Source organism: Lates calcarifer, linkage group LG14, assembly GCF_001640805.2.
Source record: "Lates calcarifer isolate ASB-BC8 linkage group LG14, TLL_Latcal_v3, whole genome shotgun sequence".
Taxonomy (NCBI): domain Eukaryota; kingdom Metazoa; phylum Chordata; class Actinopteri; family Centropomidae; genus Lates; species Lates calcarifer.
In genome coordinates, this window is record NC_066846.1 from 8,355,463 (window position 1) to 8,377,084 (window position 21,622).

At 41.2% G+C, this 21,622-nt stretch overlaps 1 protein-coding gene across 1 annotated transcript; it reads right to left on the minus strand.

Annotated features, from left to right (window-relative positions):
- Positions 1-699: 699 nt before the first annotated feature.
- acap1 (ArfGAP with coiled-coil, ankyrin repeat and PH domains 1) lies at positions 700-19,885 on the minus strand. The gene is made up of 23 exons (XM_018671439.2): positions 19,305-19,885; positions 16,417-16,474; positions 13,246-13,365; positions 12,902-12,955; positions 12,650-12,708; positions 11,694-11,877; positions 11,207-11,251; positions 10,943-11,038; positions 9,272-9,346; positions 9,002-9,114; positions 8,836-8,887; positions 8,568-8,668; positions 8,248-8,359; positions 7,902-8,113; positions 7,748-7,817; positions 7,480-7,574; positions 5,633-5,826; positions 5,334-5,381; positions 5,002-5,177; positions 4,232-4,341; positions 3,077-3,187; positions 2,931-2,992; positions 700-1,452 (listed from the first exon to the last, which is right to left on the minus strand). Exons 1-23 carry the CDS (start codon positions 19,355-19,357, stop codon positions 1,355-1,357), a joined length of 2,298 nt encoding a protein of 765 aa, XP_018526955.1. The 5' UTR covers positions 19,358-19,885; the 3' UTR covers positions 700-1,354.
- Between the last annotated feature and the right edge of the window lie 1,737 nt (positions 19,886-21,622).

Below are 21,622 nucleotides of genomic sequence, written 5' to 3' on the forward strand. Positions count from 1 at the left end.
CAGATAAGTGCTGTTCTCCCTCTCAGCCTCAGGAGCTGTCTCTTCCCATCAGTGCATTAAAGCACTGGGCAGGAAAACAAGATTGTTAATTCAAAAGTGCATGTTCTAATGATACATGATAGTGCACAAGCACTTTGTACTGTTGTAAACCATAAACCAAGACTGCCTTTGTAAACCACAGATGTTTGGCCTTGAGAACAGCTGAATGAACACAGGTTTTGCGGGCAGGACATCACCGGGTCACTGTGACCTGCTGGTTGCTGGCGTGGACTGATTTCAGGGTCCTCGCAGTGCAAAACGTGTTTGACCAAGTATGACACTGCATCCTGTTAGCAGCTACTGAACACTGAAACTTCAGTAATTGTTAAGAGGTGAAAAACATTCATCTTAACCAGAAATAATTTTCATGGCAGTGATTCAAAGCTGTTACCCTCTAGTCTTAAATGTGCCACTCAGACTTCCTGTAGTCACTGTTGTGTTAAAATATGATATTTTGTACTCAACTTTGATTTAAAACTCTGTATTTTTGTTTTAATGTCTTTACTTTTAGTAGTTTTTGTCTCTCAGTCTTGTTACATATTAGCTAAAAGTCCCATCACAAAATGATGGCTCCCTCTGCTGGACATCACTTGACATCAAAACATACAACTGCATCAGTTTGAACAGTTTAAAACTTTGACACTTAAACACACTTCACAGTAAGTTTTGTACTGCGTTTTATTTGATCATGATACAAATTTGAAGTACCTGACATAGTTTAACAAAACAGACATGAACTGTGTCTAACAATGTTCTAAAAATGTAAAAATCTGCGTACATTACTGTTCAATGAAAGATGGAAGACATAAAATTTCACTTTTTGCTACAATTATGTCCATTTCCAACAACATCTTCACTTTATTTTCATGTAACAAGTCAACAAATGGAAGAGGAACATAAAAACACAGCTCTTTTTAGTAAAAAAAACAACAAAAAACAATAGATTTACTGGATTTAATTAGGAAATCTTGGCAGAGTGATGGTGTTACCCTCTGCTAGACATAAAGACACCTCATGCTGGTCTCATAAAGCTGTTCCAGTGTTTCCACTTGGACACAATTGTTCTGCTCTGACGTGTTCGCCACAAAGAATTCACTGTTCGGAGCGTTCACCCCCTCTGAAGTCAACACCAGCTGAGCTATGACTGAACATGTGGCAGGTAGCCAGGGAAAGTGTGTGTGTGTATGTGTGTGTGTGTGTGTGTGTGTGGTGTGTGTGTGATGAATCCTAGCATGTTTTCTGAGTGTGTTCTACAAGTATGTCTGGCTGAGCTGTGAAATGTGGCGTTGAAACAGCAGGTCGAGGAGGGGGCAGGTTAGGATTTGGGGTCTGCGCTACGGCGTTTGAGCTTCTCGGGGTTGTTTGAGGCCATGTGTGAAAAGTCTCTGAAGATGTCCTGGTAGGTTTCATCACCTGGAAAAGACCACAGAAGAAGACATGAGCCTTAAAGCCTGACATTGTTTAAGATTAGTACAAACTTTAAAGCTGTGAAGTTTTAGAATCCATTGTCAAATGAATGCTGTCTTTTCTGGTTTTAATGTCCCTCTCTGTCTGAGCACTTCCTCTGTTTTAATGAGGCGCAGCTGTGTTTGAACTATAACATCTGTCATCAAAAGCTACGTAATTTTGAAGGGGACATGTTCAATTTTAATGAACTTAAACCCCACCAGTAATTTCCTGCACACATTTAGAGTCGTAGCCCTAGAGCAAGAAGCATGCAACTGAACAAATAAACACAGATGAGGGCATGCGCATGCACTTTACCTCTTAGTTTTCAGTAGGTGGCACACTGCGCAAGCAGTTGAGACCAGCCGGACATCTCAGCGGGCAGAAGGCAAAGGCACATGAGTGCACACGACAAAGACACACAATGATAAAGCACAGCACGTCAAATACTGACCAGCAGTTGTTTCAAGCAGACAAAAAGCATCATGTCTTCCATTCCTTCATGAGCGGAAAACCAAATAGTTTACACTTGACCAAAGCCTCGGTGCTGACTCGAGGGCGATCATGAAAGAATGGACTTCGCAGCTTGAAAAGGAGCCAAATGATGCAAACACAACCCACTGTTAACCTTAAGCTCAAGGGCTACACCGCCGAGCTCTTGGAAATAAGATAAATACAAAACTGTGCAAAAAGCGTCACTATTCATAGAATAGCGGGAGAGAAATTGTCCTTGAGAACCAAAACCAACATTGAATTGAGCTTACATAACAGGACTGAAAATAACAGCCCAACACACATCGAGATACATAATAAACAGTCTGCACGCTGTACAGTGTGTATATAAAAACACAGCAGATATACAACATCAGAGAGATATATACACATTTTCTTAAACCTCAGCTACACAACAGCGAAACATTGGAAACACCCACATGAGGAGCTCTCTATTGACAAGGTATTTGGAGATTTAGTGGGTTTCAAAGTGCAGGATGATGTGCGTTTGTAGTTCAAAGTGCATGTTTCACATAGCATCCATTCTTTTCACAAGACATTTTCCTGTCTTTGCTGATCAGTAAATCTGTTTTCATTTCTGTTTTAGTTAAGATACTGTCGTACCCTGTGTTCTGGCTCTTTCTTGGTTCACAAGAACTGGATTTTATGCTTTCTTAATGAAGGAAATTTTCTTTTTTTTTCTGTTCTTGAATGATGCATGGGGAAGGTCAGGATAATGTCTTACAACTTGACAAGAACATGTTGAAGTTGTTTTCTTTTTCCTTTCAGCTTACAGCCCATTCCAGGGCTGAGCCTCCACTAATCGTTCTGCCCCCCCAGAGCCCAGCCACTTATATGGTTCTTTATGGCCTGGAGGCTTTTCCTGGTGTGGGCCAGCCCACCTCCAGTCCCACCCAGTATCCCCCCAGATCCCTGCTGCCCCCCTGAGTGACCTGATTGGCCAAACGCTCCGTCCATCTCCCGCATCTCCTTGTTCATTTTGGCAATCCGCAGCCTGAAAGAGAGGAGAGCAGTTAGAGGAGTCGCTGTTGTTAACTGTGTATGCGTCACTGTTATGTCTCTTGGCTCAAACACTCACAGAGTGACGATGTCGGCGTTGGCGTTGTCCACGGCGATGGTGATGGGGTCTTTCTGGTTCTTGTCTCTGGCGTTGTAGTCTGCACCTCGCTTCAAGAAGAGACAAACCAACCTGGGGAAGAGAAGAGACACGTTAAAGAGTGTGAGAGAGAATGTGTGTGTGTGTGTGTGTGTGTGTGTGTGTACTGCAAACTCCATCAATTTCCAATTTTTTCAGTTCTCAATCAGACTGTTCGTCACAGTTCTGCAGATGAGGTAGAAATGCAAACAGGAAAGCACAAACGCTCTCGAGGTTTTTTACTTACTGGACTTATTTGGTCAAAAAGAGACGCTGAATCGTTCAAATAATCTACAATCTCAGATAAATTTGTCTAACTCACTCTATATTATATACAGTATCTTATTCTTGAATGCTCTGTTATGACAAATAATGTTCCAGACTGGAGCACTGCTGCAATCTGACCCGGGCCAGAGCAGATTAGAGCTAGATTCAGTGTCAACTTCCTGATAAGCAGTGAAACACTGGGCTGCGTGTTATCTACATTTTCTTCCTTTCAAAATTGTTTGCCAAACAAACAGTCACGCTCTTTTGGCGAAGATTACTTAGTGGAAAAGCTGCTGTAAAGCTACAATGGACTCTTTGGACTAAAACACTACCTACAGCATAAATCCTGTCACCTACACACAGCCCTCTGCTGCTTTAAGATACAATACATCCAAAAATCAAGCCACTAAAAGTCTTAAATTAGTGATCCCAGCTATAGCAGCTTCCTCTATTTCATTTCAATTCATCACTTGCTGAGACTTCCCACTTTACACAACACAGAAAAGTCAGTTGGGCAAACAGGGTGAATCTATTTACTTCTGTTAATGGCTTTGGGCACCGAGCCTGGAGGCTTAAATAGATTTTGTGTGTGTGTATAAAGTAATCTGTTTACTTGTCTGCACCTGCATTCAACCTGTGTCAGTGTCTGAGTTTATTAGCTAAACGTTTTATTTGTAGTAGTTGAGATGTATTGCAGTCTGTGTGTAACTTTGTTGTGTATCTTTTTTTCTTTTTCTTTCTGTTAGGGATCTGATTTTCCATTTTTTCACATGGAATCAATTCTTTCTGCATGGGAACTGGGACTTGTGTGTGTGTGACAGTGTGCCTTACCCAGTGTGACCAAAGATGGTGGCGTGGTGCAGTGGTCCTCTCCCGTTGCTGTCGGCCTGGTTGACGTTGGCACCGTTCTGCAGCAGGAACTCGCAGGCTGCCAGGGCGTTCTGGTACAAACACAAAAATGAGCGCATGAGATGGTGCTTTGGATTTTTACACACAGACAACCTACATGATCCTCCCTGAACGTCTCCGTACTATTACCTTGCCCAAACAGGTTAAAACAACATGACTGAAATTATAAAAACCTGCTGCTGGTGATAGGGAGAGTTAATCTTGACAAAACAACATGCTGACAGGTTTGTTATTCTTAAAGCAGCAGCGGTTATAAGCCTCAGTTAACCTAAGGGTTTATCCCCACAGTTGTATGAATGTGCTCAGATAATTTCAATTATGAGATATTTTTGGTGTAAAGCGTTTTTTGATTGGCGGGTGGTGTAACAGGAAAGCATTAATCCTTTCAAGGACATGACGTCTTCAGTAAATTTCATGGTAAGTCTTTGGTTTTGCTTGTGTCTTAGTGGAAATGTAGGTGGTAGCCAACGTTAGTAGGATTTATCTTCTGGGACATTAAATATTCACAATAAATGTGACAGAAATCCATTTATTTGTTTCTTCAATAGGTTTTTATGCACCAAAATGTTACTAGTATTGGCCTGTAGGTGGTGCTATAGGAAAAGTCAGGGGGGTCACCAAAGTGCTTGGGATTCATCCTCTGAAAACCATGAACATTCCCATAATACTTGAGGGAAACCTGGTCTCCTCACCGCTGAGACGGCCTGTATCAGCGGCGTGCTGGAGTCCTCGGCCACATTGACCCAGTTAACGTCGGCTCCATGAGCCAGAGCGTCGGCCATGACGGGGAAGTTCTGCAGGGCCGCCGATCGGTACAACAGCGCTCCGGGGTGAAGTCCGCTCAGATCCTCTTCTTCCTCGTCCATATCTGAGAGAGAGCAGAGAGTTCATCTGTCTTTTTTTTATCAAAGAGAAAATGAAGTGTTGACACATATTTGTATTTTTCCTCTTTTTGAGACTTGATTTAATCTGTGTAATGTGGTGTTTTAGTTCAGTGTGTGTGTGTGTGTGTGTTTTATCTTACCTTTGTAAAAGCTTGTATTGTTCTTTTGAAGGTCACTGGGGCTGAGCCCTGAGGAAAGAGAGAGAGAGTGTGTGTGTGTGTGTGAGAACCATGATTACTGGTTTATCCTGCTGACTGCCACAGCAACAGCTCACACACACACATAAATACAGCAGAGCAGGTCCTTAGGATCATCAGCTTCTGCTGGATCACCAATTTTGGGGATTGCATGAGTGTGTGTTTCTGTTTTGTTTACATCAGCAGGAGTAAGCGAGTTATTTGACCTTTATCCACTCTGCTTCCTGTCTCTCAGGGTTTACCTGTGACCCGAGGCAGAGTGGCTCGGTTCGGTTTGGGTTTGAGCGGTGGCCGCTGAACGCCCCGGTCCTGCGTGGTTGCCCGGTTCCTCCTGGCACTGGATCTCCTCAGCGGGGGGTTCCGGCCGGTCTCGGGCAGCTTTTGGATGAACTTCTTTTCAACGTACTTCGATCTAATCCACGACTCCTTGTCTCCTCTGGGGGGCAGAAATGATAGAGGTTAGATAGAGAGAAAGACTGAGATGTGGTGAATCCATATTCCTCCAGAAAACGATTATGAAATGATGAAAAACAATTTAGAAAACAAAAGAAGCCTGCGTGCAGGAGTTTGTTTGTCTGGCTTCACTTGCTCTCACTTTGACTTCACAACTTGTTTGTGCAGCTGTGCAACAAGAATGCTTAACACATGTCTCGTCCAGGAACTGAGTGTCTTTTAATTAAGTAATAAATCCAGTTAACAAGAGGTCTATTTAGGGCCTAGTGTCTCCTTTCTCTACTCTTTTATTACAGCAGGAATGTAAGCGTTATAGAGCTTAAAACATATTTAAGTGAATGTTTATCAGCTGTTAATATGTGACTAAAAAGTAAAAACATAACCACAGCAAAAAAGGCAATATTTATGATGCTAAAATAATCAAATTATGTATGACAAAACTGAAAACTCATGCTGCAAAAAGCATGCAGCCTCACAACAGGTTTCCGGACACTTTAGTCACGATGTTAACCATCTGTATCATGTACCTGTGGCACTTCCTGTCTGCTGTGACACAAGAGAGGAGAGAAGAGGAAGTCAAAAAATAAGTCTAAACAGAGTTGTAGGCTGCTGATTTAATCACTTGTAAACCACATAATTCTTTGCAGAGGGTACATTTTTAAAACTAAAACCGCTGATCTTCTCAACACACATGTTGTGGAGCGCTGGAGCTGACTGACTCGCAGTCAGAGAAATTAGTCTTAATCGATGTGCACAGGCAGCCATTAATACAACAGCAGGAGGAGATGAAGAGTGCGTTTCTGCTGATTAATGAGCGTTGTTACAGCTGTATCAATCTACGTCAGTTAAAAATAAGTTCCATCAAAGACAGGTTTATGGTACAAGCATGGACTGTTGTCTCGGTATGGAAAACCAAACGTGACTTAAAATAAAGGCAAATAAGTAAAATGCCAAAAGCAGTTGAGTAATAAATAAATGTCAATGCATGATTAAATTAAGAAAATGAAAAAAAAAAAAAATGTAAATGTCAGTGAAATCATAGTTGTATCTGGCCACACAAATTAAGACTGGTGCTGTAACTTTGACTGCTGAAACCAAGTTTTTGATAGATGTTGTTGCAATTAGCACATTGGAATTATATCATTATAATTAAGGCCACAGAATGTTTTTTTCATGTCTTATTTCATTTCCAATAAACAAGGCTTGTTTCTCCTGACTTAAAAGGGTACTCCGTCCATTTAGTGTTTTACTTCCACAAAGTTCTGAAATTTCTGAGAGACATGGTAAAATAAGAGCGATCAAAACTGAAACAACAGAGGCTAACATATCCTGACTTTAACTCTCTGGTACATTTCTTATGATGTAACCAGAAGCATCTTTTCATTAGAACCTTCTTGGTAAATGCCCATATCTTCCCTGCCCTCGTCACTAACGCAGACTTTATGTTGAAATAACCCTGATGACATCACCAGGGGGTTATCATCTCAATCTTCAGAAATCTGCTCCAGAGTCACAAAAGACCTTTCACAACCATTTTAACAGCCTGAGTAGTACCCACTAAGCATGCCTGCATGTCTAAAGATCAGTGGAATGTCCCTTTAACATTTGCACATTGCGTAGTATTGATTATTTGTACCTGGGACTGGAGGGATGTGGTTTCTTGATGGTGATCTCATCAATCCGGGCCTCATAGATCCTGTTGATTACTGTGTTTCCTAATTCACACATCAACTAAAGAAAACACATAAAGAAAAAATTTAGTTTATTTCAGTGGTAATTGCTCGATATGGAGAGTTTAGTTAAAGTAAACTATTAAATAATGCACTACACAGTATCCTCATTGAAACATTTTCTTCAGGCTGTAATGAGGTTGTGTAGCTGTTGTAGTTAAAAGGTTAAATTACCTTAATGAGCTCTGGCTCCCAGGAGTCAAGAGTGAGGGAGCGTACTTTGGAGAAATGGACTCCCAGGCTCCTGTTACACAGGAAAACCATTAAAGCTCAGGTTTCAAGCCAAGTGTGTGCATGTGTGAGCGTGTGTGCATACACATGTGTGTACCTATGGATTCCCGAGCAGACGATACAAAGCGTGATGCCCAGGTTGATGGAGGCCCAATCAGGACCGGGTTCTCCGCAGTCGCAGCACTGCCGGTTCCCCGGGATCGCCTGGACCTCGTCCAGCGCCTTGCGGCCCTCGTTCTCTTGATCGCCGCCTCCTCCTCCTCCCCCGCCTCCCATAGTGCCCGCCGACACCGAGCTGCAGCGCTGTCTCTGATAACCACACGCACAAATACAGGAATGAGGAGAAACTTCCTCTGTATCTCCTCGGATTAAACTCCCACAGAAAAATGCAGATATAGAAGTTTGTGTGTGTGTGTGGTGTGTGTGTGTGTGTGTATTCTCACCGGGCTGAGTGGGTCCTCTCTATGCTCCTGAAAAGCTGAGGCGATGCTGTTTTGGACGGCACTTATCCATGCTTGCTGCTGCCTTTCTGAGTCCGCCTGCAACAAACAACACCTACGCACACACACACACACACACACACACACAAACACACACTGTGACCACCTCATTTTTTTTTTGCACATGAGACACAAGCATGGACAAATTCTCACACAGCCCCACTTTGCAGGACGCTTTAATCCACACTCTCAGTGCTGATGAACATTCACCACCATCGCTCAAACACACGTACGCATAAACACGTTCGCCCACGCAAACTCACTTTGACGGGGAGACCACTTCAAAGCAGAACCGTCTCTCATTTTCAGTGCTGGGCTTGACTGTGCAAAGACGCAAGTCCTCCACCACAACTGTGGGCTGGTCCTGATAGAGGCGCAGACAGGAAAAACATACAGGTCAGACCATGTATGTGTCTGCTTATAGTGTACAAGCACATCTGTGTTTAAATAAAAACATCTGCTCTATGTTTGGCTTCATATGCTTTTTAAGGAGAATGCATTTTAAAAATAGTGATTTATTTTAAAATATACCTTGAATTTCTTCTGATACACCAGCTGATTTTTTTGAATTGAAAACCAGCGCCTGGAGTGGAGGAAGAAAACAAAAAAGTTATTTTAGTGACACCAACGGGGGAGGGAGGGGTCATCAAAACAGTGCAGGTGCTCTGTGTGAAACAGTTCACGGGTAAACTTGTACCTGCTCCAGGTCTTGAAGGCGTTGCTGGCTCTCTTATAGAGGTATCCCTCCATGGCGATCCCATTAGCTGCGTCAGCATTGAAATCCATGATGGAGTCGTCGTAGGAGACATCCTAGAAATATTTTAGAAAGACAAGCCAATGTGTGTTGGTGAAACTACAAGGAAGAGATTGGAAGACTGTAGTTGTGACAGGATTTGATCTTGATTACAAACTTGAATTTATCCAAAAGTGCTGGTTTAAGTGTTTCAGTTCATTTTAAATGTATGACCTTTTTCTTGATTGCGGCGTGTCTCTGCTCCATGTCCCTCTTCTCTCTGGCTGAGTTTAGGACAAACTGAGTGTGCTGTTGAAATAGAAATGGAGAGAAGTCACTCTCCAGACATCACTATTGATTTTTAAATGATGTATTTTACTGCACTCATAATGCATTTCACTCCATTAAGCTTCAGGATGCTAACACCAACAAATTTAAAAAGCTCTCATGTATAATCTGTTAAGCTCTTTGATACTTCTACTGATTTGCAGTTTTAGTCAAGTCAGCAAAGTAAACATATACAGATATTGATGCAGTGCTTTGCCCAAACACTGGGGTTAAAATCCAGTCCAGCATTTACAGAAACCTATGTGAGCTTTTCTACATGCATGAACCATCCCCAAACTTAAAAAACTAGATATTTTTCCCTCCTCCTACACCCTTTGCTTGTGTGAGAAGCACAGTAATGGAGAGAGTTCAACAGGTTTGAGCCAGGTTATCACTCCTGCAGACTCTCCAGGAAACAGGAATTAGGAAGTGTAGAACATCCTATGCCAAACTGAGAGACAGCTCCAGTGGTTTCTCCTGCAGAGAGTCTGCTTAGTGTATAATTGCTCCTTGTCTCTCCATCTGTGTCTCATCTGCTTATTCTCGTCATTTCCTGTTGAAACAGGAAGTGCTTTGTTGTAGGTTGATCTGGCCAGTGAATGCTGACACATCCATTTCCTGTTTCAAATTCACTTCATTTAGCAACAACACTCAGCGACAGTTAATACTGCTGATGTTCAAGGTTGTTAGTGTGAAAATGTTTTTTTTTTCCAGTTGCCACAGTCAAGAAGCAGGAATTAAGCCATGCGCACACACACACATACACACACACACACACACACACAGACATGTGAAATATTTCCTGTTGTTGTTCACTTTTTCCTGTCACGATGAAAGTGTGATGTCAACTTGTGAGTCCTTGACCCCACCCCCTCTCCCCAGAAAGATGCACACACACACACACACACACACAAAAAAATAAAAAATAAAATGTCTGATGCAATTTATCCAAACAACATTTTGGATCCTATCATGTGGTTTACTGTGCACAAACATGCTTTTGTTACATTCAACATGTCTCACCAATATCTTGCGTATGCCTCAGCCAAAATAAACATTTTGAATTCATTTCCTGCCCCACAAACCATCTGCAAAGTCTTTTTAAGTGTTTCATCAGCTTGTGTGCATCTTCTCTTTAACTGGCACACCGCAACTTTTATGGTAGATAACCACCACTAACTAATTCCAAAGATTGTTGCCTTTATCTTGTGAGAGATTCTCAGATTGCTTCATTTGAATAATTGTTGGAGGCCAGAGGAGGCACATTACAAGCTAGCTGTTTCCACCAGCTTCCAAACTTTGTGCCAAGCTAAGCTAATCATCTCCTACCTTTGGCTGCAATGTTCACTACACCTACCGCTACACCTCGCATAAAAAAAGACATACTGTTTTTTTTGTCTATTCTACACTTTTAGTTTCTGTCAGGTTAAGATTCTCTTTGTCCTCCCCAGCTGTTATTTATTTATGCATTGTGCAGAACCAGTTTCTGTCTTCTGTCATGACTGCTAGGTGATTTGCAACTGAAACACAATTCTAACAAAGGAAATTAAACCAGTCGTGGCTCTCACAAGCAGTTACCTCTTCATTCAGTTTTCGTCGATACTCGTCCAGTTCTGACAAAGACTGGTGGCCGTGTTGGAAGAACTGGGCCTGGGCCTCCATCATTGACAACATCTGACAGGAAGCATTAACAAGGACTCTTACATTCACTTATTTAACACGTCTCCCTCAACAAATCCAGCAACAACAAAAAACTGCCCAGTAAGGCATAAAGACACAGTACAGACACAATATATTAACAAAAACAAAAAATGAACTTGAATTAGGTCAACATGAACTCACTGCTGACAGAATGTCTGTCTTCTTCTTGGCCTCAATGACATTAATCTGAAACAAAAGGAAGCTGTGGTTTCAGAAACTTCATGTTTACTTCATAACCAAAAATTCAGTGGCCAGTTAAACTGCTGTGAGCCACAACCACAAGCCTGGAGAGGATTCCCGAGGCAAAACTTGTTACCATTCAAAACAGCAAAGACAAAACTATAATCAGACGTGCTGTTGTACATTTTATCCCGGCTGTTTTTGTTACCTGGATCCACTGGTTATATGACTCATTTTTCTCTTCATCTTTCCCTTTAGGGCTTTGATGGGTTTGGATAGTGCCGGTTAGACTTCCAGAAAATCTTTTGGTTAATTGGTATATCGTGTTTGTTGAAGTGGATGCTGCATATCTATGTTTTTATGCGCACACAGGTGCAAGTTAACAAATCAACAATGAGAGATAAAGTGAAAAAGTAAGATTTTCACTTCCTTCACTTTCCTTTCTCACCTCCAGGACGTAGTCCAAAGCCTCAGACCGAAAGGTCCTGCGTGCGTTGAGCAGAGCATTGCTCGCCTCCTCCACTTCGTGTTGCTTCCCCCGTGGGGCCTGAGCGTTTTTCGCCAGCGCCCCCTCCAGGGTTTCGCTGCTGCGCTCAAACTCCTTGCGCACATCTTTGAACCGACGAACATCTCTGGAGGACGAGAAGGGTAGCAAAGGGGGAAATTTGATTTGATTGTCCTGCTCACATCTGTATTTAACCTTTGACACTGAAAGTCATGTTTGTGAAATTAGTCTGTAAAAGAAACTACAAGTGAGGCTCCTCTTGGCTGATTCCAGGCCAATAAAGTTAGTTATTGTCATGGATATCCAACACACAGGACAGTTTTGATGATACAGTTTAAAAGGGGGTACTGTAAGATGCATCACTCATCACTACATATTATCCTGTACAGTGTTGTATTAGCACTGTGACTTCCACTAAGCACTAACAGACTGTGGGTAAATTCAGTTATGTGATGTATTATTCATGAGTTCTTTGTGTGGGATTATTTTGTTAAAATTCAGCTTTTGTGAATTCCATTAAACATCTGTTGAGAAAAGTGCAAACCTGAGAACTCAAGGGGTTAAACCACATTCAGAATGTGTCACTGGCTGAACATTCAGCTAATAACTATTGTCACATGTTATCACACATCCTCTCTCATCTAATCTACCGTATCATTCCCACTAATGAGAGCAGAATGCAAGACAAAGTATGAGGAGAAGGAAAATGAAGGATCATAAGCCTCTAATATTTTTGTCATGCGGTGGGTTAATGGTTGGCAGACATGCAGGGGAGTGACTCAGTCTGAAGGAGGTGGCTGAGTGTATGAATTACACTGTTGCTAGTGGGAGAGAAGCACTGAAAAACAAAAAAGATTAGATGAAACAAACAGAGAAGGCGGCCAAGGCAGCTCACTCACTCTTTCACAAAGTTCTGCAGCTTCAACTTGACTGACTTCTGTGTGGTCTCAATCACCTCCTGACAGGGAAAAGGAGGCAGAGACAGAGATAAATCTACCGCAGTGAGCACAGATAGCTGTGAAATGTCAAATGTAATGAGATTGACAACCTGCTGCAGCCTTGCTTGACCACGTACTGCAGCTGATAAGTGTCACGACTTGAATGGAAACTGTGCAGAGGCAATAAGTAAAAGCCTACACAGACAAACTCACCCCCTGTGCCTCCAAGATATCAGACAGCCTTCTGGAAAATTTGTCCAAACATTCCTGCAGGACAGGAATCTTAGATTAGACTCTGAATGTCATCAAATCTTAACAGCAATTCAAACCCATAAAAAAGAAGAAGAAAAAAGAAAATGCAATTGTGCAACGACAGTTTTGCCGAATAAAATAGAAACAAACATCTTCCAGATATACATTAAAATTAGAGAAATGTTTTTGTGAAATCCGCCTGTCACAATCTTGGTGGGGAAATGATGGTTTAACACCTCATGAGAGATAACATGAGTGTATAAATAACTTCCTGTGTGACTGGTATGTCAGTATGCTCCTCTCACCTCCATCATCTTGTCCCCAGGACACTGGTGTCCCAGCTCCCGGAGGCCGTTGACAAAGCTCTTGCTGGTCTGGCAGTAGACTCTGCCCGCCTCCAGCATGGCCTGGCATTGTTTCACAAGCTGCGGGACACAAACATGCAGCACCAGAGTCAAAATCCAACCTGAATACTTCAACAAGAGGCACCTGAGGGGGCTAACAGCCGGTCATAATCAGCATAAATAATTAAACATAATGAGGAGTTATTCCAGGAGACCACACAGTAAATCTGTGAAACAGAGAAAGAAGTTCCTCAGTCATTGTGAATAGTGAATATAACCCACAGCTTCTGTTAAATACTGTTTACTAAACTGCAGTAGAGCCTGATCAGTAATAGATTTTACAAGTTGAATATGGATCATTATGTATTAATATTTCACAGATTTACAAAATTACTGTGCATATTATATTACATTCTACAAAAACATAAATAAAATAAAAAACAAAACAAAACCTGGAAACTATAGCTACAGGCATTTATTATTTTGGCCACTTGGGGAGACAAGACACAACATCGACTTAAGCTTACGTCACACGTCGAAGTCGTTACGCCTGACGTTTTAGCTAACGTACGGTTAGCAGGGAAAGAGCAACGCTAGCTTACATCTGGAGTCGTGTTCCTGGCCACCCAACAAAAGTAAGTGTTTATTATTCTTTTAGCTCTGTTTGATTTCCTCAAACTCCTGAGGGAAATACCTGACTCCTAAGCTGCTTAATGCTCCTCTAGGTTCGACAGTTAGCCGCTAGCTTGCTGCTGTTAAGTGTGTAAAATCGATATAAGAGAGAACGTAAATCGCATTGCATTTTGGGGTTCTCCCCGCCATGTTGTTCACGCAGAAACTAACGTAAGATAGATAATGACGGGTAACGAGGACGAAGACGTTAAAGAGCTTTAAAGTTGGTTATGGTGATAATTTTCTGAGGATTTATGACCACTTGTTACTTGATCCTGAAAATTGATTAGTGTAAACAAATAGAATCAAAATATAAAAGCTAAATATACATTAAACTACAGCCTAGGTACACAACCATGACCCACCCACACAGGTGTTTCCACTGTGCCCCTCAGGTCCCCTTTAGAGTGTACACACCGTATTTTGAAAGAATAAATTACACATTCTTCCTCTTACAAGTGAAAAGTTAAGTTATTAAGCAATGAAACACACTCTTAATCAATCCAGTATGCCTCACTTTACTTTGGACTGCTATTACTAATAGCTTCTGACGGCCAACGTTAGCTAATGTTAGCAAAGTACAGATATTGCTGTGTAAACATTTCTGAGTCAGTAAACTAGACTTCTCATATTGGACTATTGTTCGGCTTCATTTTAGAGTTGACCATTATCCTGTGAGTGCCACTTGTGACCACAGTCATTACTGCTCAGTAAAAATGACAGAGACTGACATTTCTTTTTTTTCTGTGTTTACAACTTGAATATTCATCAATTCTATTACGACACTGCGTTTCTAGTTTCCATTCTTACTCATAAATAACTGAAAACACTTACGTTGCTACAGCTTCTTTTAGCTTTTCCTGTATTTACACCGACACTGATGTACATGACAGGCCACAGCAGTGTGTCAGTGAAAGTAATAGCCTGCTAATACATCGGTCACTCTCTACTGGGCAGCATATGCACACTCAGTTTTATTAAGTAAACCTAGACAAAACTAATGTGGTCTAATCCAACAGTCCTGCCATGAATCCTACTGTCATTGAGGTAATAATGTTCAGTTTTTGTGACTGTGTTGATTCACATATGAGGTTATTTTTAAAGGCTGTAGTTAGCACCCCATTTATATCAATAATTGTATGCTAAATAACAGAAATACCTCTCTGTATAATGCACCAAAAGCACCAGGAACTACATCCTCCAAAATAATTCTAAGTAGCCTACAATTGTGACATTTTTTTCCTTTACATGAATATTTCCATTTCAATCCTTTATATTTTTATTCCACTACTTTTCAAAAGGAAATATTCTGTGTATACTCCACTACATTTTATCTGATGATACATTGCAGAAGATTTTATATACAAAACATATAATTAGCTTATAAAATATGACATATTGGTATCGGTTAAACAATCAAACGGTACATAAAAAATAAAACTAGCTCCACAATATAAATAATATAACTCAATATGTTCAGTGTAACTCTGAATGGTAAGTACTTTTCCTTTTAATACTTTCATTAGGTTTTTGCTAATGAAACTTGTGTGTGCCATTGTGAACATTTTGAATGCAGGAATTTTACTTTTACATTTCTGGCAACAGGGGGAACTTTATTCAAACGTTATTTTATAATCAGTCTTCTTCAGATCAGGCTTGTCACAGCATGATACAACGCAGCATGGCAGCAGAACAGAAAAAACAGGATTTCTTTTTTTTAATCTAATCTCACAGTTATAACGTCTGGTGGTAAAGCAAGCAGGGACAGTAAAGTCAAAGTTCAGCTGCAGAACAGCAGCACTGGAGCTGCTAGAGACTGTTTTTTTTTTTTTTTTTTTTTTTTTTTTTTTTTTGCCTCAAAGGCACTTGAGTGGAGCAGATAAAAGTTGCCAGAGGGGCTCAAACCCATCACTCACATGTCTGACTCTTAGCAGGGAAAGTTAAATTAACCAAAAGCTTTGTTTATGACTTTCACTATATTTCAGTGGGGTTTTTTGGGGGGTGTTTTTTGTTTTCTGATGAACTATGGAACAGATAAACATCTGTACAGGGGAGTCACAAACAGCACAGAGTGTCATGGCATTTTAATTCATGTTTATTCAATATGATGAGGGAACAGAAACGCAGTGTGTAGCCTCCCCATAAATTGAATAGATCTGAAACTGTTATGCGTATAGACACAAACACGCAATGGGGAATACGACTTATCGCATCGAAGCAGAACAAACTGTAGTTCTCTCTGTTGCAGGACAATACGATGGGGAAGCGGCACCTGCAGTCACTTCCTGCTAAATTTCAGGTGAAAATATACCTCAACGACCGCTGCCCTCCTCTCACTTCACTGCCTCCTCACAAGAAGAGCATGTATCCAACAGCAACTGATACCTGTGTGTGTGTTTTACAAAAATAGTGTAGTGACTCAGGTTGGCTTTATAAAAAGTGTGTGTAGGTGTCTCTCACCTTGTCTAATCGTGTCTCAAGTTCGCTCACATCGTTTTGGACGACTTCGATGTCCGCTCTGAAACACACACACAAATACACACAGAGAGTCATACACAGGATCCTGATGTCAAAGGTCATCATAAATTTACTGACAGCAACACATGAACCCCAGTGTGTTAATATAGAGATCAGTGCTAGTGGCAGAAGTTGAAGTCAGGGTGATTTTAGTGCTAAGGAGATTAGCCTGTTAATCTTTGAGTCGATAGAGGGAAAATCAGTGGATAACTCTGATTAACAATTAATCATTTATCATTCAAGTCATTTATTGAGCAAATGTGGCAAACATTCGTTGGCTTCAGCTTCTCAAATGCTGCTTTTGTCTCTTTTACATGAAAATCTACTGTTGGTTGGACAAAACAAGCAACTTTAAGATTCCCCCTCACGTTCTGTGAACTTGCAACAAGAACAATAACAATAAACAATAAACAATTTTATAGAGTAAATATTTTTTTTAGAACATATTTCTATTAGCATGAATATTCCCCATTTGGTTGCTTAGCATTCATTTGTGTTAAAGCTAACAACATAGCCTAATGTGGTCTTGTATAATATCTTTACTAACACTGTATGTTTACTACTATACTACTATACTACTAATTCCAAAAACTTATATTTAGCTACCTCTGTCTTTATGTGCATTATCTTTTTTAAATGAACCAGTTAATAAATACATTGGAGAAATTGATAAATTGAAAATGTGATCAACAGATCAGTCGATTTGTTGCATCTGTCTGTTGTGTTCATCCTGAAAACTTCCACAGCAGTTTCTATACAACACTCTGTTCTGTTGTTTTAATGTGTCAGTGAAGTGACAGCATCTAAGCATAGAGTGAATTACTGTGATTCAGTGCACCACATATTTCATAGCTGCTGCTATTTGAAGTCATATGCATTCTTTCACGCTCACTTCATTGTAATTTAACTCGACGTATTTGGTATTTTTAGAAACTTTATGACCTTGAGCAGAATTTAAAAAGCATCAGTGCGGGTTTGAACAGAGCCTCAGGAGTTAACGACACAGAGAGGACAAGACAAACACTTTGTCTTTTTAGTCCAGAGTGTCCAATTGATTAGGTTTTGCCTTTCAGTACAAGAGTGGGCCTTCTCAGACCTCTCACACATGTGCACAAAAGCGCCTCAGAAGTCCTGCGCATGGCTAGTTTGTCTTTCTTTTTTCTTTTTCTTTTTTCTTTTTTTGGTGTGACAGTCAGTATCTCTTTCTGCCGCTCGTCTCCTCTCATACCAACAGCTCAACCATGTGGTTTCCGCTGCCTTCCACCAACAGTACAGAGAGAGAGAGAAAGAGAGAGAGAGACAGAGGAAGAAAAAAAATAAAAGAGGCGAGACTGAGTGGAGGGAGAAGAGAGAGAATGAGAGGAGGGCCTGGACAGACAGTGACTGTTTGTGTTTCTGTGTTTGTTAGTGCGGGGATGTTTGAATCAAAGCCTGAGGTCATGACTTCTTGAAATATGACCAAGTGACGAGTCAGCTAAGGAGAGAAAAGAGAGGGGTGGGTGAAGAGGAGGCCAGTGGGAAGGAAGAGAGGAAAGATTCCTCGTCAGTGTCACAGTTTTCAGATGAGCTGGAGACAGAGAGCAAGAGAGCAGATTAAGACCGAGCTAGAGCTGAGTTTCCGCCGTGGTTCTCCCCACAGAAAACACACTTCCTGTCTCTCCTGTTGATCACCTCAGCACATCTCGCCTCACTTCCTGTTGCCCTCCCACCCCGCCGTCACCTAGCAACAGGAGGCAGCACAGTCGAGCGGCCCGTCCCGCACTTGTCAGCACAGTTTAGTCTTCTTGTTTTCCTTCACTCTCCCTGTTTATCTGTTTGATTGACTGACTGACACGCTTCTTCCTCCTTTCCTTCCCCTTTTTTTTCTGCTGTTCCTCCCCTCTTGCTTCTTGGGCCCTGACACGAAACCTCGCCGCTGCAGCTGCCACAGCTCAAACTTTCCACCACTGTGCAGGCCTCATAAACTCAATATAGGGGAGAGAGAGTGAGACACACACACAGGGAGAAAGAGAGGGGACGAGACTCAGGACTGAAATCTGTCCAGATCAGCTGGAGGAGACGACACCAGCCGCTGTGACTCAGGCAGGATGCCAGAAACTATCAGGGCAACACCCAAAGCCCTGCCAAACTCTTTTGAGCCGGTTGCAAAACTAACTTTTAGTGACACTTCCTTTTTAATTACACCAGATGCTGATTCTGTGTTGAAAGAAAATTGATTGTGTGTCATGGCTGACGTGCAGTGAAGCTGCAGTGACAGCTCGATTAGGAACTTTAAAAGCTTTTAAATAAGGTTTTAAAAGCTTAAAATAAATAAGTGTGTGGGCGATAACAAGAGTGACAAATATCACACAAAAGGCAGAACCACAAGTTAAGTAATCAGCTGAAATCCATGCTTCACTACAACCTTATTTGCATCAGTGTGCTGCATATTGAATTTTAATGCTAATGCACGCTTCCTGCAGAGTTTATCAGGCCTCAGATCAGTGTTCTCAGCCTTAAAGGCCTGCACGTCTCATTCCTTTTATTGACCCCAACACCTAAATGACATGACATGACATGACCTCACACCCTGAGGGACTACTGCCTCTGAGCATCAGCAGCTCAAACCGACTGAAATGAGTATTTTAAGGGTCTGAAAAATCCAGTCAACAAGATGAAACTACTGCACTTGAATGTAAATGTGAATTAAATAAGAGGTAAAGCCAGTATTGTCGTATTAATAGAAGAGTTTATCCACCTTTTTAACCTTATTTAAACTCCAAAAGTGGAAGTAATACCTCAGCCATCTTTCCATTGACTTCATCACAGTGAGTAACAGGTGAAACTCTTACCTGAAGCGTGGAGAGTCTTTCAAACACTCCTCAAAGTCCAGCTTGACTGTCATCTCTCCTTTTTTTAAGCAACAAGTCACACAAACACTTCTGTAATAATTCACTGAATCCTCGCTTTAGGTGGTGGTGGTGGACAGGCAGCCCTGCAGGACAGAAACAAACTCAAACTTCTCGCTTTTATCGCTCCACATCGGCAGCTCGCCTCATTGTTCTTGTCCGACGTTTTCTCACACAAGTGTAATCTGTATTCCTCCCACAGCTCGTCCTGCTCCCCTGACCTGCCGCACATCCGAGCCAGAAGAAGAAGACGACTTGTCACCCCTTATGAATGAACGCAGGGGGGTGTCGGTTGCGTTATTACCATCTTATGCGGCGAATAAGAAGACGAGACGGTGGAGCCGCAGAGAGAAACTTCCTCGGAGATAAAGTATCCTTATTGATCAAATCGGAGAATAAATCGATAAATAAATAAGATTAAAGCGGATGGCAGCCTGTGGATTGGATGTGGACTTGCTCCCACGGGTGCCCGACTGGAGTACTACTCTCTCTCTCTCTCTCTCTCTCTCTCTCTCTCTCTCTCTCTCTCTCTCTCTCTCTCTCTCACACACACACACTCAGAGGTCCAACCCCCCATCGCTCGTCTCACTATTTCCGGGTTTCTTACTCATGGCAAATTGTGGTTTTGAAGTAGGAAACTGCACAAAATGACAGGTTACACTAAAAAGTCTCTAATAATTTAAAGGCTAAATCCACCACTCGGCATCATGTTAAAATCCTGAATTTAATGACCTATAATCTGGCTCTGACATCTGATATCATAGCTGCATACAGACAGAAGGCCATGTGGAAATATCTCTCCCCCTCACTTTGGTTTCTCCAGTTGCTGTTTGTGTATTCCACTCCTTAATGTCAGTGAACTGTGAGCTTCACATGTACTGAGACTGGGTGTGTATTCTTGTCTGACAACCTTGTCTGTTTTGTTTTTGCTGATGGTGCAAAGAGAAGGCACTACAAGCCACACACAGCAAATGAGTACCTGTGTATGGAAGCTCATGTGTGCTAAGAAAAGAAAGAGAAAGAAAAAATAGATGAATAATAATGTGTAGTTATAATAAGAAAACTCAATTAAAAATGTGAGATTGTGAGCTGAAATTTTAAAATCCTAACTGAGAATTATGACTTACTGAATATAAGCAGTATAAAATATCAAACGTATGAGATAATATGTTTCACAATATGAGAAAGTAAGATAAACATTTGAAATACTGTGTAGTAATAAAGTCTTCCTAAGATTAAAAAAAAAGTGAAAATAGAGAGTTACAATTATGGAATACGATCTAAAAAATTTAGACTTAAAAGTCACAATCATGAAATTGTAAACTGAAACTATGATTTACTAAATCAAAATACAAGACACTAAGTCAAAAGACAGACTTGGTAGGACTAAATTATGAGATATTTAGTAAAACCTCAAATGAGATACTGAGAGACCAGAAATATGACATACTAATGTAGAGCAGAGTTACTACGGCATAAATATGAGATGGGAAGCACAAATTATGAAATACTAAGCCAAACATACGGCATACTGGAGCAAAACTAAGGCTTATTAAGTAAAAAATATGAGATACTACATCAAACTCAGTGTCTAGTAATTCTGACTCACAGTTTTTATCATGCAAAACTTTTTTTCTGGCAGGAAGGGACTTCCATACTTCACAGGTGTCACTAAAAGACCAAACAAACCATTTCAGCGTGTTGGGCAATGTTAAATAAGCAACTGTAGTATGTCATCATCACCACAAACTGGTGCAGTCAGACGCTCTGAAGCCTGTGGTTGAAAAGTCAGACGCTGAAGCCAGAAAAGTGTAATTACAGCTGCTCAACAGTCTGTCTCTGCTCTGTCTTTTTTTCTCTGTTGAAATGCTCAAACACTTCTTATCTATCTATCTATCTATCTATCTATCTATCTATCTATCTATCTATCTATCTATCTATCTATCTATCTATCTAATCTCAGTGTGATGGTGTGTGTGGCTCCCCCTGCTGATCAGAAACAGTCACTGCAGGCTGACAGGTCCTTATCTGAAAACAACGTGACTGTTTTCATATTTTTCTGTCTTTACTTTGTTTCCCGTTGCAGATGATATTTTGTTCCTTCTGAGACTCTATCGCTCACAGGATCACTGTGGTGCCTTCACTGACCTCTGCACTCATCAGACTGTGTCCATGAGTGAAAATCTCTGATATATCTTTACGGACGTCACGGAAAGGGCGTAGTTGGGTCTCTTGTGTTGCTAAGTTGCTCAATCAAAATA

What these genes read in the sequence shown, in the direction of transcription:
- acap1 (XM_018671439.2), bottom strand. Translation starts at nt 19,357, where the DNA reads ATGACAGTCAAGCTGGACTTTGAGGAGTGTTTGAAAGACTCTCCACGC. An exon ending in CTGCAGAACTTTGTGAAAGA is followed by an intron (nt 11,878 to 12,649) that starts GTGAGTGAGCTG and finishes CTCGTCCTCCAG; the next exon opens with AGATGTTCGTCGGTTCAAAG. An exon ending in GAAGTGGTCTCCCCGTCAAA is followed by an intron (nt 8,360 to 8,567) that starts GTGAGTTTGCGT and finishes GTGTGTGCGTAG; the next exon opens with GTGTTGTTTGTTGCAGGCGG.